The sequence below is a fragment of the Balaenoptera borealis genome (assembly GCF_965194805.1).
Source record: "Balaenoptera borealis genome assembly, chromosome: 1".
In the NCBI taxonomy this organism is placed as follows: Eukaryota; Metazoa; Chordata; class Mammalia; order Artiodactyla; family Balaenopteridae; genus Balaenoptera; species Balaenoptera borealis.
The window spans coordinates 127,454,244-127,477,563 of NC_138860.1; the positions used below are offsets into that span (position 1 = coordinate 127,454,244).

General features: G+C 37.8%; 1 protein-coding gene across 4 annotated transcripts in view; it reads right to left on the reverse strand.

The window, feature by feature from the left end:
* ST6GALNAC5 (ST6 N-acetylgalactosaminide alpha-2,6-sialyltransferase 5) overlaps positions 1-23,320 on the reverse strand; it is a 171,564-nt gene that overhangs the window by 114,015 nt on the left and 34,229 nt on the right. For 3 of the 4 annotated variants that reach the window (XR_014234509.1, XM_082355792.1, XM_082355794.1), the window contains exon 3: positions 22,222-22,308. The exons of the other annotated variant lie outside the window; for it this stretch is intronic. Coding sequence is in view for 2 of the 3 variants with exons in the window: in XM_082355792.1 (XP_082211918.1) it covers positions 22,222-22,308 (87 nt within the window). In the remaining variant the exon portion in view is untranslated. The remainder of the gene's footprint in view (positions 1-22,221; positions 22,309-23,320) is intronic. 4 annotated transcript variants of the gene reach the window in all.

A 23,320-nucleotide genomic window follows, 5' to 3' on the forward strand; every position in this document is an offset into this window, starting at 1 on the left:
ACCGAGTCTCTTTGCCAGGTACAAGAAAAAATAGTTAAATGCATTATAAAATCAATAAGTAAAATGCAAAAAAAAAAAAACAGTTTCTTTGCCACAATCCATATATATTTTTATGAGGGTTGGGGGAGGGATGGACCGAGAGTTTGCGATTAGCAGAAGCAAACTATTATATATAAATGTGATAAACAACAAGGTCCTACTGTATAGCACAGAGAACTATATTCAATATCCTGTGATAAACCATAATGGAAAAGAATATGAATAAGAATGTGTGTGTATATATATATGTATATATATATATAACTGGATCACTTTGCTGTATAACAGAAATTAACACCACATTGTAAATCAACTCTACTTCAATAAAGTAAAATTTTTTAAAACACTTAATGACTTAACACTTGTCACCTAGCAGTTTGGCAAAAAATATTAGTAATAGCTCTGTTTTCAAGATAATAACTTGCAGCATTTTGGAAGGGCAATTTGGCAACATATATCAAAATTTTGAATGCACATTTTTTTGAACAAGGAATTCAACTTCTAGGATTTTGTTCAGTGGAAATAATTACACAAATGCTTTAAGATGCAATATGAAGATATTTGCTGTTCTGGTTGTGATAGCAAAAAATGAAACAACTTAAATATTCACAAATAAGGGATTCAAAAAGAAATTCCTACTATCTATAGAATAGACTAGGATTCAACTATCAAAATACATGTGATTTATTAAAAAATATATATTTTCTTTAAATACAGGTATCATAAATATCTGAATTTTTGACTGACCTCAAAGTGTCTTCTCTCTAATTAGTTAAAAATACATACAGATTGCCAACAATGTTCTTTAATGGATCTGTTTTGCCAAGAATCCATTCTCAAACTTAGAAGCTTGGACTTTCATATTTTAGATTTCTTTCTAGGAAACAACACAAAGTAATAGAGAACTGCAATAATGTAAGAGAAAACTTTGTAAATTTGCCATTTATTTCAGCATGCTTCTCCCAAATAGCCTGCTAGAGAGAAAGGTAATTAATTCATTTGAGCTTTACTCTCTTCCCTCCATCTGCTCTGAGGAAAGAGGAGGGCAGGGAGAAGCGAATTGGACTAGTAAACCATCAAAAATATTCACTATGTTAGTCTATAATTGCTACTACTGCCCCTAGAAAAATATAGGTTCGTCACAAGACTGCTACTTAAAAATGACATTATCCCTTTGATAATTCTACCCACTAGCGTGAAAGTGCTAGTGACCACTGCATTTATTTACTTATTCAACAAACACTTAAAAAGTGTAATCTGTTTGCCAGACACTGTTCTAAAAGATTTATGCATCTTTCCTCATAATAGTAGTATGAGTTAGGTACTACTGCTATCTTGATTTTACAAGAAGATACAGTAAGGCAAAAGAAAGGTCAAGTAAGTTGCTGAAGGCCACAAAGCCAGTACGGGGCAAGATTAGGATTTGAAGTGATGCTTTCTGCCTCTAGTCTATGCTGTACTACTCTCTATACTCACAGTATTCAATAGCAATACAATGCAAGCCACAAATACAAATGACATCTGTAATCTTAAATTAAATAGTAGTCACAAAAATTTTTTTTAAAAACTAGTTGAAATTAATTCTTTTCTCCCCTTGGGCACACCACATGGTATGCAGGATCTTACCCGACCAGGGATCGAACCAGTGCCCCCTGCAGTGGAAGTGTGGAGTCTTAACCACTGGACTGCTAGGGAAGTCCCTAGGTGAAATTAATTTTAATAACATTTTATTAAACTTAAAATATAAAAACTATTATTTCAACGCATAATAATCAATATATGAATTATTAATAAGATATTTTACATTCTTTTTTCCATACTAGATCTTGAAAATCTGGGGCATATTTTACAATTACAGTACACCTCAATGCAGATTAGCACATCCCAAGTATTAACAGCCACACGTGGCAAAGTGGCTACAGTACTGGATTACACAGCTCTTTACTATACTTCTCTACTATACCATGCCGCCAGTGGCAAAGTCCCCAATTTTGTTTAATATGAGAGGATACTTGATTTGCTTCTCTAATCTGAAACTTAAAAACATGTGAATTGGACAAATAAGACTACTGAGTTTTTTCATTAGATTTTTTAACTCCCTGAAGGCAGGGGTTATTTCCACCATTTTCACCACCATATTCTGTGTCAAGAACAGTGTTTGAAGCAAGCACTCAACAAACATTTTTGAAAGGAAGAAAGGAAGGTTTGAAGGAAGATGGATTTGTATTTTAATCATCAGTTGCATGTATTAATCCCTTAGTAAGTTAAGATGGCAAGACTGGGTTCACTCAGTTGAATTAATCAAATGTCACCTTGTGCTAGAGCCCATGATAAGCACCAAGCCCTGAGAATATACAGATGATAGGCCCGAATTCTGGTAGGATGCACATAGGGAGACAGATACTTTAACATTACAGTGCGGGTATGGACAGGAAACAGAACCCCAATAGCCAAGGGAGTAGGGATGGCAAGAGGCTACATCCTGAAGAGCAAAGATGAAAAATTCCGAGCCTACTCAAGACTAGACAAGCACAGAAAACTGAAAAACAAACAAACAAACAAAAAGAGTAGACAAGCACATTTCCAAAGTAAGTCACCTTTTCACTCACAGCTATCCAATTACGCACCTGACCCTTACTAGCTGTGGTAGACTCACCCATCTGATTTAGTTGAAATTCCATGGAAACAAACTACCAGCAAAACTCTCAATGGTTCAAAACAGCTCTAAAACCTAGGTATGGCAATGGAACCAATGTGCTGCATTTATTGCTATGAAATTGGAAAAAAACACCCCTACTGAATTACAGTATATTAAGGACTTGATGTGACAGTTGATACAGCACAAATAATCACAAGCATTTCCTTTTATTAAAAGTCCCACTTCCACAGCATAATTTTGGTGCAGCACAGTATAATGAATATAGCTATAATACATCACATCACGTTAAAAACCAATGAAGGATGAAAATACAAGTACAATATTCAAAACAGTTCAGATTAAGAAAAAGCTGTCGACCTTTATGTTCTATTCCCTGGTCTTAGTAAAGAAAAAATAGAGAGAAACAACAGAGTTGGTAGTAAAATGTGAGACTGTATTTCACCTTCATTGGTGCTAGAAGTCCCACAATATAAATTGCTGAATAACAGCAAAGTAACATAAGGTCTACCTGAGGCTCCTCCCAGTGTGTGTTTGCTCCCAGATTACCCCCATCAAGCTTCCTTTTCCCCAATAATCACACATTGAAAAGATCACTTTCTACTCTGAACCCCCAGTTAAGCCCTACAACATATGGTTAATCTCCGGGAAAGCAGCATTAATACTGGCATACACAATTCTACTGGAATCACAAATAAATGACTTTAACAGATTTATGTACAACCTTTATGGATAAGTTCATCAATCAAATTTAAATGCTTGAATAACGCAATAATGCCACCTATTAGACCAGCCTAAAGAGAATGGATACATTTTATTGTTGCCAAGAGTAACAAAATGCGATGGAGATCCTGAGGGGCTCTACAGTCAAGGGAAAAAAACTTTATGTCCCATTAAAACAAATGGGACAAGTGCAAAGAAAAAACTTGAAGGCTCAATTAAAATCATGTCTACTAAATCACACAAGTTTAATGTACTATTGTCCTCTGTATATTTATTTTTCCACCAGGGTTATTTTTTCTTAACATGCGTCTCATCTTTTTTGAAGGTATCACGATTGGGCTTTTGCTAAATAAATCCCTGACCCCTTTCCCAATAGTGAAAAAGGAAAGGGGCTTCCCTGGTGGCGCAGTGGTTGAGAATCTGCCTGCTAATGCAGGGGACACGGGTTCGAGCCCTGGTCTGGGAAGATCCCACATGCCACGGAGCAGCTGGGCCCGTGAGCCACAACTACTGAGCCTGCGCATCTGGAGCCTGTGCCCCGCAACGGGAGGGGCCGCGATAGTGAAAGGCCCGCGCACCGCGATGAAGAGCGGTCCCCGCACCGCGATGAAGAGTGGCCCCCGCTTGCCGCAACTAGAGAAAGCCCTCGCACGAACTGAAGACCCAACACAGCCAAAAATAAATAAATAAATAAAGTAGCTATAAAATTAAAAAAAAAAAAAAAAAAAAAAAGTACTAACCATGTGCCACAAACTCAGGAATGACAACAGAACCACAGTGGTAGGGAGTTGATTTTCATTCTTTGAAAAAAAAAAGGAAAAATAGTCTCATTTCACTTTCAGTCTCTCCTGTTGCTAAAGTTTTGAAGATCACAGCTACCTTATTTTTTCCATCTGCTTATCACCTCACTACCCTCGAATACAGCATTATTTATAGTGGTGAGAAACTGGAACAGTATAAATACAGCTGACAGTAAGGAAACAGAGAAACAATGGTACATTCCTAAAGTGTATTTTAAACATTCATTAAAATATTTTACTAGAAATTTTAATAATAAGAGAAGGTAAAAACAATATAATGTTAAAAAGACAAAAGCCAGACATAAAATTATGTATTAGTTGTTATTTGAAAGTATTAACATTTATACATAATTTTAATACACCATAAACAAATCAAAAGGCAAATGGCAAATTGGGAAAATATTTGCAATATGCTATAGACATGAAGTATTTATTTATAACATAAAATAAATTTTTACAAAACAATTTTAAAAAGACAAAATCCTAGTTTGAAAATGGGTAGTTCACAAAAGAAATTAAACTGTCTATAAATATATGGAAAATGTTTGCACTATTAATGAAAAACTATTAGTAAAAGTGACCTATCATTTTTACTTAATGAATGGTGTAAATGTTTCATTTTCTTCTAGTAAATTGGGAAAATATTGGTAATACTGATGACAGTATGAAGAATCCACCTTTCTTACACATTGACTAGTGAAAGCATACATCCTCACAATCTTTTTTTTGGTAGTCCTGAAAAACATATCAAAATTGACCCAGTAATTCCTTCTCTAGAAATTTCTCTCAAAGAGCTATTAAGTACAAGAACAGATGTACAAAGAGCTTCACTGAAGCATTATTTTAGAGAACAGAAAACTAGAAACAACCTACATACTCATAAATAAGGGCTGGCTGCATAATTTCTAAAACAACCATCCATTCATTTAAAAGAATTATCTGCATGCATTAAAAAGAATGTTTTTCTATATTTCCTGATATGAAAAGATCTCCCTGAAATTTGATTGAATTAAAAAAGCCAGATGCAGGCCATGATACGGAGAATGACCCCTTACATAAATTACAGTGATAATTGTGTGTGTAGGTACGAATAAAGAGATGACTGGATGATATATTAACAATGGTTGCCTCTGGATGATGGGATACTTACACTTTTTTCTATAATGCTTGAATTTTCTAAATAAGCATACTATTTTAATTTTAGAAAACTATATGCAAAGATAAAAATGAATATCACTTGATAGCAGGATTATAACTTGATTTTTTTTTCTTTTAGAGCTTTCAATAATTTCTAAGTTTTCTACTATTACTTTGCTTCATTTTCACAAGAAAATCAATAAAATAAATAACAAGAAAGAAAAGAGCCCTGGAATCGCTTGCTGATGCCTATTTCTTTGTTCCAATCAGGCAGACACTTTTGCTCAGTTTTCCCACAAATGTGTCAGCTGGAGTTGAGGGGCGTGGCGCTGCAGAGTTCTGCTGACACAGCGGATTTCAGTAACCAGGGAGCCTGGAATAGCTGCTTGTGGGTTGAAGTCCTGGTTTCAGTGTTCCTGGCTTATGGATTAAACTGTGTCAGTCTAAGTCCCAGCTATCTCTTCTAGACAGTTTGTCAGTAGTTATCTTTTAAAATGTCATCTCTTTAAAGCAAAACATGCAGTTTTTGAAATGGCAATTTGTATCTCCTCCAGTTTCAAAGAATGGAAGGAATGCTTACATTTATTAATGTAACTTCTGTAAAAAATTAGAATCTAGGTTTTTCTTTCTATATTTGTTTTCAAAACATATAACTGATGATGGAGTGTTTCATGTAGGACACAAACTCTTTATTGTTTTTCTTCTTTCGGTATCAAATATTTGGCTTGGATGACTCCCTAATGACTGAGGTTTTAAAACTCCTGAATGTATTTCCACGAGAGGTTCTGTCATTTGAAATTTCAAAGAAAGGACAGACTGTTCTTATTATGAATTAATTTGACTACACTACTGACTGCAGGCAGAAAAATGGACTCTGCACTGGTCTGTTCACCTCTATGATCTTCAAGTATGAGTTACTCTGGTAGCAAAGATAAATGTGTCTTTGGCTTTGAGTTGGCAAATTCAAATAGATTGCTGGAATCTTTAAGGAAACCAGGCCAGCCAGAATTATTTACTCTTTTTAGTTTTAAAAAGTGAAAAAATCTAATTACTGCTTTTGGGTCTGTACTGGTCAGGAATGTTTGGACTCAAAAGACTGCATAGTTCTTAATTCTTCAAGGTCTCTTGGAACCTCTTGGTCCCCTTGGTTGAAATTGTCCTTGGTCTAAAACCCTAGAGATTTAAGCTAGTAGGACTGCTGATGCTCCAGTTCAGGGGAAGAGTAGAGAAGAACTTTTGGTATGTAGGTGACAGTATGTGAGGAAGCTAAAGAAACATGTTTGAACTAGCCCACCAGTAAAGCTGACACTGCAGAGAAAAGAAGACATGCGAAAATTCTGGTTATAAATATTTCATGAGAAGCAAAGTATATTAAGTACTCTGGTATCCTCCAGAAAGTCCAATAAACTGGTAGACACAAAGTTAGATCTCAATAATACATGTGGATACATTCAACCATGCAACAAACATTTGTGTGTTCCTATGTCAAAATAACTGTGGTTGGTATATCAAGATGCATGAGATGGGGTTTCACTGGTGGCGCAGTGGTTGAGAGTCTGCCTGCCAATGCAGGGGACACGGGTTTGAGCCCTGGTCTGGGAAGATCCCACATGCCGCGGAGCAACTGGGCCCGTGCGCCACAGCTACTGAGCCTGCGCGTCTGGAGCCTGTGCTCTGCAACAGGAGAGGCCGCGATGGTGAGAGGCCCGCGCACCGCGATGAGGGGTGGCCCCCACTTGCCACAACTAGAGAAAGCCCTCGCACAGAAACGAAGACCCAACACAGCCAAAAATAAATTAATTAATTAATTAAAAAAAAAAAAAAGATGCATGAGATGGACCTGCCATCATGAAATGTGATTTGAATGAACCTTCCCAAAGGGAAGCATTATCTCTAGATACTTAGGTAGTGGAGCACCCCTTCAATGTTCTGCATTTCACCTTTCACAGTTGGCACTGGAGTGGAAGGGCTTAGTGGTGTGCAAAAGCAATGCCACTGAACAGACACCAGTTCGCGGACTTTGAAGATACAAATATTTCTTTTATCTGGAAGAAAAAGTCTTTAATTCAGGCTTCAACTCATCCACACTTATATACTTACACACACATACAATACTAATCTACACTAATATACTGGTGCTTTTGCGTGCACACACGTGCCCACATACACACACACAAATTAAGACAACCCAGCAGAAATCTGTCTCTCCCACTCTTTGGTATCACAGCAGTGTTGATTTTCCCCTACCCGGCTTTAATGCTCATTTTAGTACCATCATGCTGTGTTTATCTGACCATGCTTTCAATAGGACTTTCATTTGATGCATTTGCAAAAGGCCAGGAGTACAGCATGCAGTTTCTTTTCATTTGAATGGCACATTAACTTTTGAAGTGTTGAGCTGATACATTATAGTTTCTGTGAATGTCTGGATGGTATTTCCTAGATGTGGCAGGGGGCAGTCATAACTTGGGATCATGCTTTTCCAAATACACTTAATTATGTCAGTTGTTCTGCTTCAAATCCATGAAATCTAACCTCAGCGGGGCTAATGATGGAACTCGGTAAACCTTTCATTCATCTCTAGTTGACAACCAAGTGCCTTCTACGTGAGCTGTCCTATGGCTGCAAGTCTCCAATTTCTGCTTCTATCCTGCACTCGCTCTTTCTTTTTTCATTTGGCAATATCGTTTATTTATTTATTTATTGGCTGCATTGGGTCTTTGTTGCTGCACATGGGCTTTTCTCTAGTTGCAGTGAGCGGGGGCTACTCTTCATTGCGGTGCGTGGGCTTCTCATTGCGGTGGCCTCTCTTGTTGTGGAGCACAGGCTCTAGCTGCATGGGCTTCAGCAGTTGCAGCACACAGGCTCAGTAGTTGCAGCATGCAGGCCCTTAGAGCACACGGGCTTCAGTAGTTGTGGCACGCAGGCTCAGTAGTTGTAGCTGTCGGGCTCTAGAGCACAGGCTCAGTAGTTGTGGTGCACGGGCTTAGTTGCTCCACGGCATGTGGGACCTTCCCGGACCAGGGCTCGAACCCATGTCCCCTGCATTGGCAGGCGGATTCTTAACCACTGCGCCACCAGGGAAGTCCCTTGTTTAATTTTTTAAAGTAAACTTTCTGTTTTGAAATATCTGTAGATTCATATGTAGTTACATGAAATAATAGAGAGAGATCTTGTATGCCTTTCGTGCAGTATCTTCCAAATTGTAACATCTTGCAAAACTAAAGTGCAGTATCACAGCCAGGGTATTGATGATGCTGTCGGTGTTTAGAACATTTTCATCACCATGAGGATCCCTCATGCTGCTCTTTTAGAGCCACATTGATCTCCCTTCCCGCCCACCCCCATTCTTCTCCCTAACCTCCTGGAAGCCACTAATCTCTTCTCTATTTCTTTAATTTTGTCATTTCAAGAATATTATATACCCAGCACAGCCATAAATAAATAAATAAAAATTAAAAAAAAGAATATTATATAAATGGAACCATCCAGTAGGTTACTTTTTAAGATCAACTTTTCTCACTCAGCATAATTCCCTGCAGATTCATACAGGCTATTGTATCACTCATTTATTCCCTTTATTACTGAGTAGTATCCCAAGGCATGGATATGCCACAATTTGCTCATTTGTTTATCCATTCACCAATGGAAGGACATCTGGTTGTTTCCAGTTTTTGACTATTATGAATAAAGCTGCTATGAACATTTTTGTACAGGTTTTTGTGTGAACGTAAGTTTTCATTTCTCTGGGATAAATTACCAGACTGTTATTCCTAGATGATATAACCAGTTTTATGAGAAACTACTGAACTGCTTGCTGTGTCAAGCACAGCAAAGTGGCTGTATCCTTTTACATCCCTACCAGCAATGTGTGAGTGATTCAGTTACTGGCAAAGCATTAGGTACTGTCACTAATTTTTATTGAGCTATTCTGGTAGGTAGGCAGTGATATCTCACTGTGGTTTTCATTTGCATTTAACTGATGACTAATAATGTTGAACATCTTTTCATGTGCTTATTTGCCATATATATCTTCTTCAGTGAAATGTTTGTTTATATCTTTGTCCATTTCCTAACTGGATAGTTTTATTTTTTTTACTGCTGAATTTTGATAGTTCTTTATATATTCTAGATACTAATCCTTTGTTGGATTTGTGGTTTGCAAATATTTTCTCCTAAATTGTATCTTATTTTTTCTCTTAACAGGGTCTTTGTTGAGCAAAAGTTTTAAATCTTGATGAGGCACAATTTACCAATTTTTCCTTTTATGGATCATGCTTTTGGTGTCAAGACTAAGAACGCTGTCTGGCTTCAGATCCTGAAGATTTTCTACTAATGTTCTTTTCTGGAAGTTTTATATTTTTATATTTTACTTTAAATCCATAATGCATTTTGAGTTATTGGTTTATAAGGTATAAGGTCTAAGTCAAGGTTCACTTTTTTTGCCTATGGATGTCCAATTGCTCCAGCACTGTTTGTTGAAAAAGCTACCCTTTCTTCATCGAATAGCTTTTGCACCTTTGTTGAAAGTCAGTGGGGCATATTTGTATGGGTTCTCTATTTTGTTCCAGTGATCTATGTGCCCATCCCTCCAACAATACCACACCATCTTGATTCCTGTAGCTATACAGTAGGCTTCGCTATATGGTAGAGTGATTACTGTCACTGTATTCCTTTTTTTTAAAGATTGTCTGAGCTATTATGAGGCCTGTGTCTTTCCATATAAATTTTAGAATAAGTTTGTCTGTGGCTTGGGTTTGGCAGGAATTGCAAAGTCTCAAGTATGTTGAATCTTCTAATCCATGAACACAATGTCTTTCCATTTATTTGCCTTCTTTGATGTCTTTCAACAGTATTTTGTGGTTCTCAACATATGGATTCTGTACATGTTCTTGTTAAGTCTATACTAAGTATTACTTTACTTTGGAGTGATTGTAAATCATTTCAAGTTTTTAATTTCAATTTCCACATATTCATTGTGAGTATATAGAAATGCAGTGGATTTCTGCATGTTGATCATTTATCCTGTGACCATGCTGAACTCATTAGTTCTAATAGGTTTCTTTCTTTCTTTTTTTTTTTTTTGAGATTCTTTGGAACTTCCTATGTAGATAATCATGTCATCTGCAAAAAGAGATAGTTATATTTCTTCCTTTCCAATACATATGCTTTTTAAATTTCTTCTTCTTACCTTATGTTGGTGGCTGGAACTTCCATTACTATGCTTACCAAGAGTGGTACCACACAACCTTTCCTTCCTGTCCCCATCCTGGAGGGACAGCATTATCTTTTGCTGTTAAGTATGATGTTAGCCGTATGTTTTTTGTAGATATTCTTAATAAGTTGAGTAAGTTACCCTCTATTCTTAGCTTGCTGAGTATTCATTATGAATGGGTGTAAGATTTTGTCAAATGCTTTTCTGTATCAATTGATATCATTCGACGTTTTTCTCCTTTAGCCTTTCAATTGATTTTCAAGTGGTGAATTCGTTTTGCACACTTGGAGATTTCCTTTTCTGGAACTTTTAAATTACAAATCTAATTTCATTAATGGTTTTAGGACTATTCAGGTTGAGGTGAGGTAGTTTGTAATTTTCAAGGGATTGGTCTATTTCTTCTAAGTTGTCAAATCTATCAATGTACAATTGCTCATACTATTCCATTATTGTCACTTTAATGGATCCAGATTTGTAGTGATATCCTTGTTTTATTTCTGATATTGGTGATTTGTGTCTTCTCTCTTTATATCTCTTTCAGTCTTGCTAGAGGTTTATCAATTTTATTGATTTTTTGAAAAACTAGCTTTTTGTTTTGTTGATTTTCTTTTTGTTTCATTGTTTTCCTTTTTTGGTTTCTCACTCTTCTTTATGCCCAAGAGCACGTCTCCAAGAGAGGAAAAGAAGAGCTCTTTGTCTCTCTCATTTTCTTTCTAGTTCTTGGTGTCCCCACCCCATCTTTTCTTCATTCCTTTTGTGTCAGGAGAAGGCTCCTCCCTCCTTTCAAAGGCTAAGCACCCCCTCCCCAGTTTTGTCTCAGTTTTCTTCTCTGGGGTCATGCCACATTCAGTAACTGTGGTTTCTCTTTCAGCTCCAAGCTTCTTAGCCCATAAGTTCGTTCCCATCTCTATTCCATCCTAAATAAAGTCCCTCAAGCACAATTCCCACTAAATTTTGCTTCTCTTCACCATCAAACTTCTCTAGCAGGTAGTCTACATTCTCTGCCTCTAGCACTTTATTTCCCACTCATTCTGGCTACTCTCCCTCATTCTAGTTACTTCATCCTAACCATGTCTCAGTTTACTTCTGATTATGCTTGTTGGTTTCCACTTCTCCTGACACTAACCTCTCACTAAATGATAGTTTCTACTGCCTTTACCCAAGTCTGACTTTGTATTCTTCTTTTGACCTTATGTCTTCTGTTTTGTTGTGGCTTCTGCTTACTGTCTGCCTATTATCTCTGTGTCTGTGGGCTTTGGTATCTCTCTATTATCTGTGTTTCTGTATTCACACTCTTCAAGAGAGTATTGGATTGGTTGGCCAATCACTCTCCAGTACAAATTGCCTGACTGGCCACGTCTGTTTTGTAAGATTAGCCCATAGGCTGACTCTGGGCAGACCACTGTTCCCTGATCCAATCATCTGTGACCAGCATAGCGAGGTAGTATGGGTACAAAGTTTGGTAACTATACATAAGAAACTTATCAGAAGGGAGCCGTGGGTTGAGGGTCTATGAAGCACTCAGAGTAAACCACAATTTAAAGTTCCAGATTGGGTATACTAATGGTGTTATTTTGGAGTTTTTGGTAAAGGAGACAAGTACACTATTCTATTATAGTCATTATATCTGATCTGGTAGGTTCTTAAAAGAGTCTAAATATCAGTACTTTTAGTTTCAATTTCTTCACAGTTTCTATGTCACATGAGTCTCAAATTCACCAAAGATTATCAGTCCTATGGCTGTTTTCCTCTAAGATGTCAAAGAATATATAAGATTGATTCATGGAAAGTCACTGAATTTATAGCAGTTGAGATTTTAAAATTTCTAAGTTTTGTTATTTCTTTGTAGAAGGCAAGACTAAAAAATTCACCCGTACTTCAAAAGGCCAGATATATAGAGCTGACTAGAGAAACTATTCTAAGATACTTGACTCTCCTTTACTAGATATGACATGCATACACTTTCCCTTTTTTCCCCCCCCTAATTTACATGTGAAAAACTGTCATCACCAGAAAGATGAATACAGCATGTCAAAACATGATACAGGACGTTATTTCTCACTGCCTTATTTTTCCACAAATATTTCCATCTTCAAGCTTCAGCATAGCTTTCCACCTTATTTAATGCCATATTTATGGTGTTTTCTCTGATTTTTGTTAGCAGACCTCAGTGAAACTGGTTATAGCTCTTTTCTATTATTTCTTGCACAATGCTAAAACTTTCATTCTTTAACACTACAGTTCTCATTCTCACTCTAGCTTCAATTACAAAGATATTTTAGGGTAAACGTATTCTGAGTTTGTCAAGATTATAGTGAAGAAAGGTCAGAAGTTTAGTTTTTTAAGGAACTAAGAGCCCTTGGCTTCATCTTTGGGAATTTAGCTTGGTGCACCCCACGTTTACTCAGCACCGTCAAGCACTGGGGACGTTAAGATGAATTAATACAGGTTCTAACATCAAAGACCTCACAGCCTAGCAGATGAGACAGTTGGTTCATCTATACCCAGTGTGACCACTGGTATGTTTCTTCTGGAAAAAAAAGGAAAGTTACCTTGTCCTGTAGAGGGAGAGGCTGTTAGAGAAAACTTTTCAGATAAGAAGATGGCTGAGCCATGCCTTGAAAAATGAATAGAAACTCACTAAGGGAAGAAGGCAGAGATTTGTGAGATTGGGCAGGGTGGCAATCTAGGAGTGGGATTAGATAGTGTGAATAACTGGTGCATGTGAAAAACTACACTGTTTAGTGCTAGAAAATACATGACTGGCTGAGAGTGCAGGAGCCAAGACGCGAGCAGGGTGGATGGGAGGGCCTGTCTACACCCTGCAGGAGCTTTGGCTCCATCCTCAGGGCACCCAGGAAGCTTGGAAACCGCTTAAATTGGGAGTGCCATGGTCACATTTGTTCTTCAGAAGGATCACCCAGTCAGGTGCATGGAAGATAAATTTGGAGGGGTAAACCCAGAGGCAAACAAACCAGCTCAGAAAGAAAAAATTAAACTGCCAACCTACACACACACACACACACACACACACACACACAAACACACGATTGAAGAGAAAGACAACGGTCTGAGAACCAAGGCATTGGTAAAAAGAATAGAGAGGTGCTTACCTGAGGAAGTGAAAAGGTAGGATATTAATGCTACTACTTTACAATATCCTAATGACATTCTGGGAATCCTAACTTATGAATACAAAGAAAGGGAGAAGAAAAGAAGAAGCGGGCATAACAGAATCTTTATGATTCTTCAGTTGTAGAGGTCACTTCACGTCAGTAAACCTCATTTTAAATCTGTGTGTGTGTATGTGTGTATAATAGATGCAGTCCACTTAACAAAGTGATCTGGGCTGCTACCCAGCTAAAGAGAGTGTTCAGTGGGGTCCAAAGTATCAAAATTTCACAAACACTAAAGCTGTGGAAAGAGGACTGTCTAGTGCTTGTTGTGGGATCTCTTTCTTCTGACTTGTCTCTCCAACATTGATGCTATGGAAAAATGACCCCCATATTTAGAAAAGTTTAACTGAGCTTTCTTCTTTTCCTCACTTTCAAACTGTGTTAGAAGCCAGGAAAGATTTCAGGCACATCAATCAATTTGACTCTTGCCTATGTCTCTATCTTTTAGAAAGAAGGTAATTTCTATCCAACTCATTAAATTTCTTTTTAAAAAGTTACTTTGAGAGTTTATAAGTGTAAGCATCAAGCGTTATTAATTTAAGGGTCTCAACTAAAATGAGGCACTGTCCTCAGGAACCAGGTGACTGTAAGTAGTTCACTGATTGGTGGTTTCATGTACCCTCTCTTATCTATTAAAAAAGGCTGAAAATGAAAAAAAATTACTTTTAATATGTCACTTGGATAAAAAATTATCTATTTAAAAATAAGAAACCAAAGATTCAAATTATTTATAACTCCATTAACAGGAGGCAATAGGAATGTGTGTGTGTGTGTGGTGTGTGTAGGCTGTCAGTTTAATTTTTCCAAATGATTGAATCACACTGCATATATTTGTCAGTGATCCTAGCTCAATAATAACTCATAAACAAATACAGGACAGTTTCACCCTGATGTCAATATTTAGCCTAATTTTTCCTAGCTTGATTTTTAGCAATGTTCAATGTGAGGAGCAAGTCAGTTTTCGTCTATCACAAATTTTACTCTATGCTCTTTTAGTCTCTTCAGCTTTATTTTGTGTTGATTATTTGTATCATTAACGTTCATTATAAATTGAAGACATAAAAACCTCTTTGTTTTTATGTATACATGTGCAAAGAGCAATAGTAAAGCACATGCCTAAGATCTTGGTTCTCGGCAAGGTCAAATAATGAATTCAAAACTCCATTTTCCAAATCAAAACTTGCATAGTTGAAGGAAGCAGGGCTCAGAGTCTTGCCCACCTGACTTTCTACTCATCCTAAAGGGGTTCCTGCGGAGACTCCACAATTAATCTAGGAGGAATTAATTCTCAAGAAGAGCAGCAATTCTACTTAGGATGTTTTAGTTTGTTCATTATAATTATTTGTCAGCTTACTTTGTTAAAATCTATACTAAATTTTTTGGTGGCATTTGACACACAAAGCTTAATTTACAGGGAAACTGTACTAACATGTTCGTTTAACCAAACATAAGGGAAAATTCATTGTTTGGGCCATGAAGCCAAAGCCAAGGTAACTTTAAGGTATATCCTAATAGCAAGAATACCTAAAAGGTGAGAAAAGGCCTCAAATTTTGTACTGACAAACATTATCCTATTTTTTTGCAATGCCAATGACATACCAGCTAGATTTTAACTGGAGCACTGAAAGAGAAATATGGTAAAGTTTATTCACGCCTTGTGGTTTGTCTTTACTGAGCACTGAAGAGCGCTTCAAAATCCCATCCTTTAATAATTTCATTCATTTTCTAATGAATACCAAAATCTTGATGTTTAAAGAAACTTTACTTTTTCCATTCACTGAAAAATACAATTTAGACCAAGATCAAATTGGAAGAGAAAATTTCTGGGTAATGAAGTTTTAGTTCTGGTCTGTAAGATCAACATATGACATCTGAATAGGGCATAAAGAGTTAGGCTTTTTTTTTTTTTTTCTTTTGAAAGGAACTAAAGAGAAAACAAGATGGAGAGCCTCTCTGGCAATGCACAACTGTTCTTAAGATGCTGAACAAGGGATGGGTTGGGAGAGACAATGCAGAGCAGCTGTGCAAGGTGGCTGACTCACTTCTCTCCTCCATGTGTCATCTGTCCCAGCCTCCCACCTGCAACCTGTGTCTCCAAAACACTTAGAACACAGAAATAGAAAATTTTGTTTTCAACCAAAATTTGGATTCTCTTCTTGGCCCAAAGGCAAAAGATACCTTCCTCCTAAAACCATGAATGCAGCCAATCCATGGGAGACATATTCTATGTGAATGCTTCAGAGAAAATTTTTTTAATGCATATAACTAGATCAATCTTGTTTTATTTTGGTAGAAAACATGTTTTCTCTTCACTTTCTAAATTCTCAAATACACAAATGATTATTATTACCACCAAGGAATTTTTAGAAACATGTTAAAATCTTAACAAAGATCTATATACCCACTGCAAGTCTTCCCTGAGTGAGTAGTGTGCTTACTTGCTCGTCTCTCATTTTCTAATAGCAAGTGCAGCTCTTTAATTAAAGATGAATGTAGCTCAATGGACTGTGGTCTCTCGGTGCACAGGGAATCCTAGAGCTAATGGGGGTATCTTTATTAAAGCCTGGTTTTCATCATCTAGGATTCCAGTGGGTGCTGAATTTGAATTATGGTTTTTTTGGCCTTGACTACTTATTTAACTATACTCTTTACCTAAAGAGTAATTAGAGGAACAAATTTTCTAGTCACAGGAATTCTGAATGGCATATAAATCACCACTACCTGCATTTTTATCTACATCCACATAAACAACTTTAATTTTATAGATATAGATGTCAGTGGTGATAATACACATCCAGTTCACGGTGTTAATAAATGCGTCTTCAAATTCACATTGATAACAACCTACAAGGAAAGGTATCTTTAGAAACATCTGATCCTCAGTGTTTTATGTTTTAAAGTTCATGTTGGAACTTTCTCTATAAGTGTTTCACCAGGTATCAAATTTGTTATTTAAAACTCAGATCTCCAAATCTCTTTGTTATAAGTACAGGCAAAACCAAAATCTCATATCTACGACTAAATAAAAATGTTTGGTTGACTTCTCTGGGCAATCAATTCAGACAGCTAAAATGCTCTCCCCTGAAATTACTATATTTACTTAGGTTTTTTTCCCCCAAAGACTAAAAAAATTATCCATCTTTAACCACTGCAATTGTGACATTGCATATCACCACCTGGGTGTTCTAATTCCATGATTGCATATATTTACACAAATTACATAATAAGATGCAATTACAATAATTACAGAGCCAACAATTGAAAAAAAATTACAAATTCCATCTAAAATAACAGTATATGACATGAAAATCATCAGACAAATCAATACAAAGAAAGAGTTATAAGATGAATAAAACAATACAGGAAAAACCACGCCAGCAAAACGCCTCAGCCTTAGCAAATGGAAGCATGCTATGCTGAGAAATTTGAGGCTTCAGGTTTAAGGGTAGAGTTCTTTCTCTTGTAAATTTGGTTCCCAGTCCTATACTGTGAATGTTTAACATCTTGACTTTCCGAAACACATTATGACTAGAGAACCTTTTTCCTTGGTGATTTCTTATTAATTCAAAGAAAAGAAGAAGAATTACTAAAGTGATAAAACGTAAACACATTACAGATAATGCTATGGCATTTTAGTTAGGGAAGAGCAAGTCCTGCTATGCTTTTCTTGTCCTTTTTTCTACACGCTGTCTCCAAGCGTGCATCTCATTTTCAAGGATTTACAGTCTTTTGTCCAATTTGTTTTCCTTTTTGAAAAGTATATTCATAAGACAAATTATGCAACTGATACATTTGAACTCTCCATAAATTGTCCTGTAGTGTATTTTATTTGCATCTCAATTTCTCACTTTGTTTTCTATTTCAGACAAATATCCTTAATATAAAAATTGGAAAGGTTGCCTCATTGCTTTCTTTTGCAAAGATTTTACTAGATCTGAAACTGTGTCTTGCCAGCCTATGACTGAAAAATTAGCATTCTGATATACCAGAATTCTTCACAAAGAAGCTTAGATTTATCCTTTAGTCTAGCTTATTCATAATTTCTATATGTTCCAGGTACTAATTCACAGTATATTTTATGTAATATTTCACAACAACCCTGCAAGGTGATCTTTTACACCAATTGAATTCTCACTTTACACATGACGACACTGAGGCTTTGAGAGCTTAAGTACAGAGATAAGTGTCAGAGACAGAAAGTAGTTGAGCCTAGATTTGATTTCAGGCCTACCTTAAGCATTTACACATTTACTGACTGCTGACACTGCATAGATATGAGGTTGTGAGGATACAAAGATGAATCTGACATGGTCACTGCCCTTGAGGCACTTCATGTCTTACAGGTGAAAGAGACACAAATACCAATAATTTCATATAAAATGGAAAGTGCTGACAAAGAGGCCTGAAACAGGTTTCTTAAGGCATTATTAGATGTCTCATGCATTTTACCGTACAGTAACAAGGCTTTAATAAACACAGTAGTGATGACTGAAAATAGTGATAAATCAGATTCTTTAAGAAATGAAACTAATATGTAATTTCAGGAAATAAACTTTCAACTTCTTAGAGTATCAAAGACTTCTATAGGATTGTAAATTCATTGATTCACTGATTCAGAGATTAATGGAGTGATTTAGTCATTCAATCATTAAGAAATGATCATTAAGTAGCTCCTCTGGGCCAGGTACTGCCACAGGCTTTGAGGATGCAAGGATGCACAAGGAAGACAAGCACGCTGCTGTGACGGAGCTTACAGACGTTCAAAACAACCCAACAGAGTGTGTTCAGTGTGATGCGAAGAGAAGGGGAAGGGGTTATGGGCACACAGAAAAAGCTCTAACCCAAACTTTCTGGAGGGAGGGAGGTCTAAGCAGAGATTAAGAAGTAGCCAAGCAAAGAGGAGGCGTATGATCCCAGTGGTCTCGAGGCAATTTGTTGTGTAAACGTGTTGAGAAGAAAGCAAGCATGGCAAAAATCAGAACCTGAGAGATATTTAGTCTGCTTGGAGCCTTGGATGGGAAGGAAAATGGTGAGAGGTGAGTAATATGAAAAGAAATCTATTGCATTAAAATAGGGTTTTAGGTTAATCAGGCAGAGGGAAATAAACCCTTTCACAGGCTCTGCAGGCGGTCTTGCATGCTGGTAATAGCTCATGTGTTGCCATAATAGAAATGTAATGCACTAAATTAATGTTTTTAGTGTTCCTTCCTAATAAGATATATGAAAATAATAACAAAGTATAAAGGAGAAGACCAGGATGATCTTGGGACTAAAACTAGGATGAACCAAAGATATCCACTTAGCTGGAATCCACTAAGTGAAACAGTCAAAGCCTAAGCTCAAATATCTGTCTTGATGGTCCCAATTATGAGATCCCGCTCCCCAAGCTTAATAAGGAGCAAAACCTCATGTAAATGAAGCACACAGCAACCAAGACTAGGGTCACGTGGAGTGGATGGGGAGAGTTGGAAGACTTTGAGTCCAGGACAAAAAATGAGATCATGGGCGAAGCACTTGGGTGGCAAATGAAAGGGGCTGCCCAGAGCCTGGCGAGGTAAGAAATTGCAGCGAAGGGCTTTCTCTCACCTGTGTAGTTGCAGCTAGTGAAAATCAATGAAGTGTCTTGTCACCATCATCCCTCAGAAAGACCTCATCTTGGACTTAGTGGCTTTTATGAGTTTGCTTGGGTTATTAGCCAATCTGACAGCCTGCTGCCTCGGTTGCTCTTTCTGTCCCTTGCTGCCACCAAAGATAGCTGGACATACTCAGAGACAATAGGAACTCACAGAGGCTAGAGTAGTAAGCAGGGTCAAGATCATAACTGAATCCTAAAAGCCATGTTAAGGGTTTTATCCTAAGAATAGAAACCCAACAAGAGGGTAGAGAAATGACCTGAGAGTTGAGTTTTAGAAAGATTGCTCTGGTGGTAATGGATTAAATGAGGCAAAAGGATGGATGGACCCAGGAAGCCTAGTTAGAATAATGCTAAGGGAGCCAGTGGAGGAATGATGGTGGTCTCTTCTAGATGGGCAAGAGTGGGGATGCAGAAAGTGGTGGCTTCAGGAGGCTTAGGAGAGGCGATTGATTGGTATGTGTAGCATTTGAGATGGCAGAACCCAAGGATGATACCTAAACACACGATTTTGGAAACTGGTTTAACAATGATTAATAGAAAGTAGAAATAGGAAACAGTAGTAAAGGCTCAATTACGGGGCGCAGGAGAAAGCTGAGATGATGAGTTTTCTTTTGAACCTGTTGAATTAGCATACCTTTGGAGCATTCAAGGGAATGTGTGCAGTAAGTAGTTGGATATGCAGATTTACAGCTTAGGAGAAAGATCTGGGGTGGAGGTACAGATGGACGTCTTGCATTAATCATGCTGACTTCTAAGCAAAAAGAGACAAGTTCAAGTTCTAAACACATTCACCTTACTACTTAAGAGAACTTTCTGTTTATACTGCATCTTATCAATCAGAAGTGTCTTCATAAAATTCTTGTCATTCCTGTACTCAACAATCAAAAAATTATGGGAGAAGTACTATATTTAATGTTAGTATTCCTCTAAAATTCAATACGTTAAGTGACATTAATTCTCTTTTCCCATCTTGTACAGATTTTCAAGAATAATTATGCGTTCAGGAAGTTCAAAAGTTCAGATAATATTTTAACTGCCTTTCTCAATTTAAATTCTTACTTCACCTTTTGCAACAGTCATGAATGATTCTACCACTTTATTTCCCCCATGGAGGAAATGATTCCTGAGAAGTGCTGCCAACAAAAACCAGTGTGAGAAACCATAATGAGAGTGGCTTTATTCTGGAAGCTCTTGGAAAGCCCACTTTGGTTAGGGGGTGTGTCACTTTCCTTGTCATATTCTCCATCTCAAAAGGGCTTTTAACTTGGCTATATTACTGCCCAGTAGAGAGGAATTTGGGCAGGCAATTTTTTTTTACATTAGCATGGAATTTTTTGTTGCTAGATAATAGCTTAAGTATCATCTGCTGCAATTCGGTTAAGAAAAAGACAAAGAAAGGACTCATTATGGCTTTTCCTCCCCCAAAATGATGAATACATTTAAGACAAAAGCATTTTGCTTCCTTTGAAGCAGTCAGGTCATGTTAACTTTCTGTATGCTTAAAAGAATAAGATAGTTCTACAAAAACACTACAGAAGTCACCTCTCTCCATCTTAACACCAGCTAAAATTCACTCTGCTCCAAGGAAAGACTGCAGCAAATGAAAGAGACGAATGTACCACTCACCTCCCCCAAAGCTTCACGTATACATCAAACAAGCCAGAACATGCCCGAGTACATTTATTGGGAAGATTTTCTTGGTAATCCATACATAAACCCCGATTTGCAAAAGGCTGACTTAAGAAACTGAGGTTTTATTCTATGAAAATAACTTTTCAATACAGAATTTCTGTCTTTATAATTGGAAGGATTGTTTTATTCATTATCAAAGCACAGAATTTTTAGTTTTTCATAGAACTCAAAAAGAAAGATCCCTTTCTCCAATCACAGTTTGAAGAACAGTACCCTGAGAGCTAGCAATTACATTTCTTAATGAAAGAATGAGCACGGTTTCTGATTTGGACATAAGCACACCATAGAGAAATATACTGTTTCCTACTCCATTTGTGCTCCCGTCTACGCCTTCTGTCTCTATGCAGATCAGGTAGAGAGGATGTCCGAGCAGCCTGACCAATGGGGCAGGAGATGACCACCACCACTGTTCACCTGACTTTAGGCAGAACTGCTAGACAGTCTGGTTCCAAGACAGCACAAATGAAATGGCCAAGCTGGAAGGGGTCTATTCTTTCTATGCTCAGGAAGTGCCCTGTAACTCTGATTCCTGTAAGTGATGACCCCTCCACTCCAGCCTTGGCAGAAAATCTCTACCACTACATGAGAGATAAACAGGATTTGCTGCCAAACTCCACAGAAAATAAACAACACTCTACTTTTTACTTCACTTTTAACAAAGTTTAGCATATAGCGAGAAAGATGCATAAATAAGTGGACAGCTCAATGAATTTTCTCAAAGTAAACACACTCATGTAAACAGCACCAAGATCAAGAAATGGAACATTATCAACCCCCCAGAAGCCCCTTCTCTGCTCCCACTCACAGCCCCTCCCCCAAGGATAAACACTAATCTGTCTTCTACAACATAGATTTGTTTAGCCTATCACTAAACTTTATTTAAATGGAATCATATAGTTTGTATCTTCCTAAATGGCGCTCTTGATTCAACATTGTTTGTGAGATTCATTTATACTGTATGCGTCTGTAGTTTATCCATTCTTGTTGTCATAACGTATTCCATTTTAAATACATCCCAATTCAAATATTGATGGGAGAGGAAGCTGATAGGATCAAGAAAACACAGGGAAGTTTCAGAAGTGGGGAGTGTGCTGCGGCACCTCTTTTAATGCTCGCTCGCTCGCTATCACTCTTCCCTTAGTACTTACGGTCTTGCAGCCTCGGTGCACCGTAACAAAGGTTGAAAAGTGAAGATAATTCCTGCCGTGGAGCGACGGTAGCCAGGCCTCGACCTTCTAAAACGGAACGGAGAAGCCTAATGAGCGCGTAGTGATGACGCAACACGCAGCCTAGGCTTTTCTCTTCCCCAGCGACGTGTGAGTGGAAAATGTCTAGGCACGCGCTGTTGTCATGGTAACCAATACCCGCCTCTTTGCCCTGGGAGCTTGCTTGCGGCCTGTTTCTTCAGGCCTTCAGACTTGGGTCTTGGACTGGAACCACACCACGGGCTTTCCTGGACTTCCAGCTTGCAGAGAGACTTCTCAGCCTCCAAAATCGAGCCCCTTGCAAATGAAAGTCTAAAGAGCTCTACAGTGATTTATGAAGAAACTCAAAGACACAATTTATAGGAAGAAAATTTCTGAGCCGTGTGGATGAAAGGCTCTTGGTGCTCCAGCCAGGCATGAGAGCTGTGCCTCTGAGGTGGGAGACCCAACTTCAGGACACTGGTCCACAAGAGACCTCCCAGCTCCACGTAATACCAAATGATGAAAATCTCCCAGAGATCTCCATCTCAACTTCAAGACCCAGCTTCACCCAATGACCAGCAAGCTACAGTGCTAGACACCCTATGCCAAACAACTACCAAGACAGGAATACAAACCCAGCCATTAGCAGAGAGGCTGCCGAAAATCATAATAAGGCCACAGACACCCCAAAACACACCACCAGATGCAGACCTGCCCACCAGAAAGACAAGATCCAGCATCATCCACTAGAACACAGGCACTAGTCCCCTCCACCAGGAAGCCTACACAACCCACTGAACCAACCTTAGCCACTGGGGACAGACACCAAAAACAACAGGAACTATGAACCTGCAGCCTGCAAAAAGGAGACCCCCAAACACAGTAAGATAAGCAAAATGAGAAGACAGAAAAACACACAGCAGATGAAGGAGCAAGGTAAAAACACACCAGACCTAACAAATGAAGAGGAAATAGGCAGTCTACCTGAAAAAGAATTCAGAGTAATGATAGTAAAGATGATCCAAAATCTTGGAAATAGAATAGACAAAATGCAAGAAAC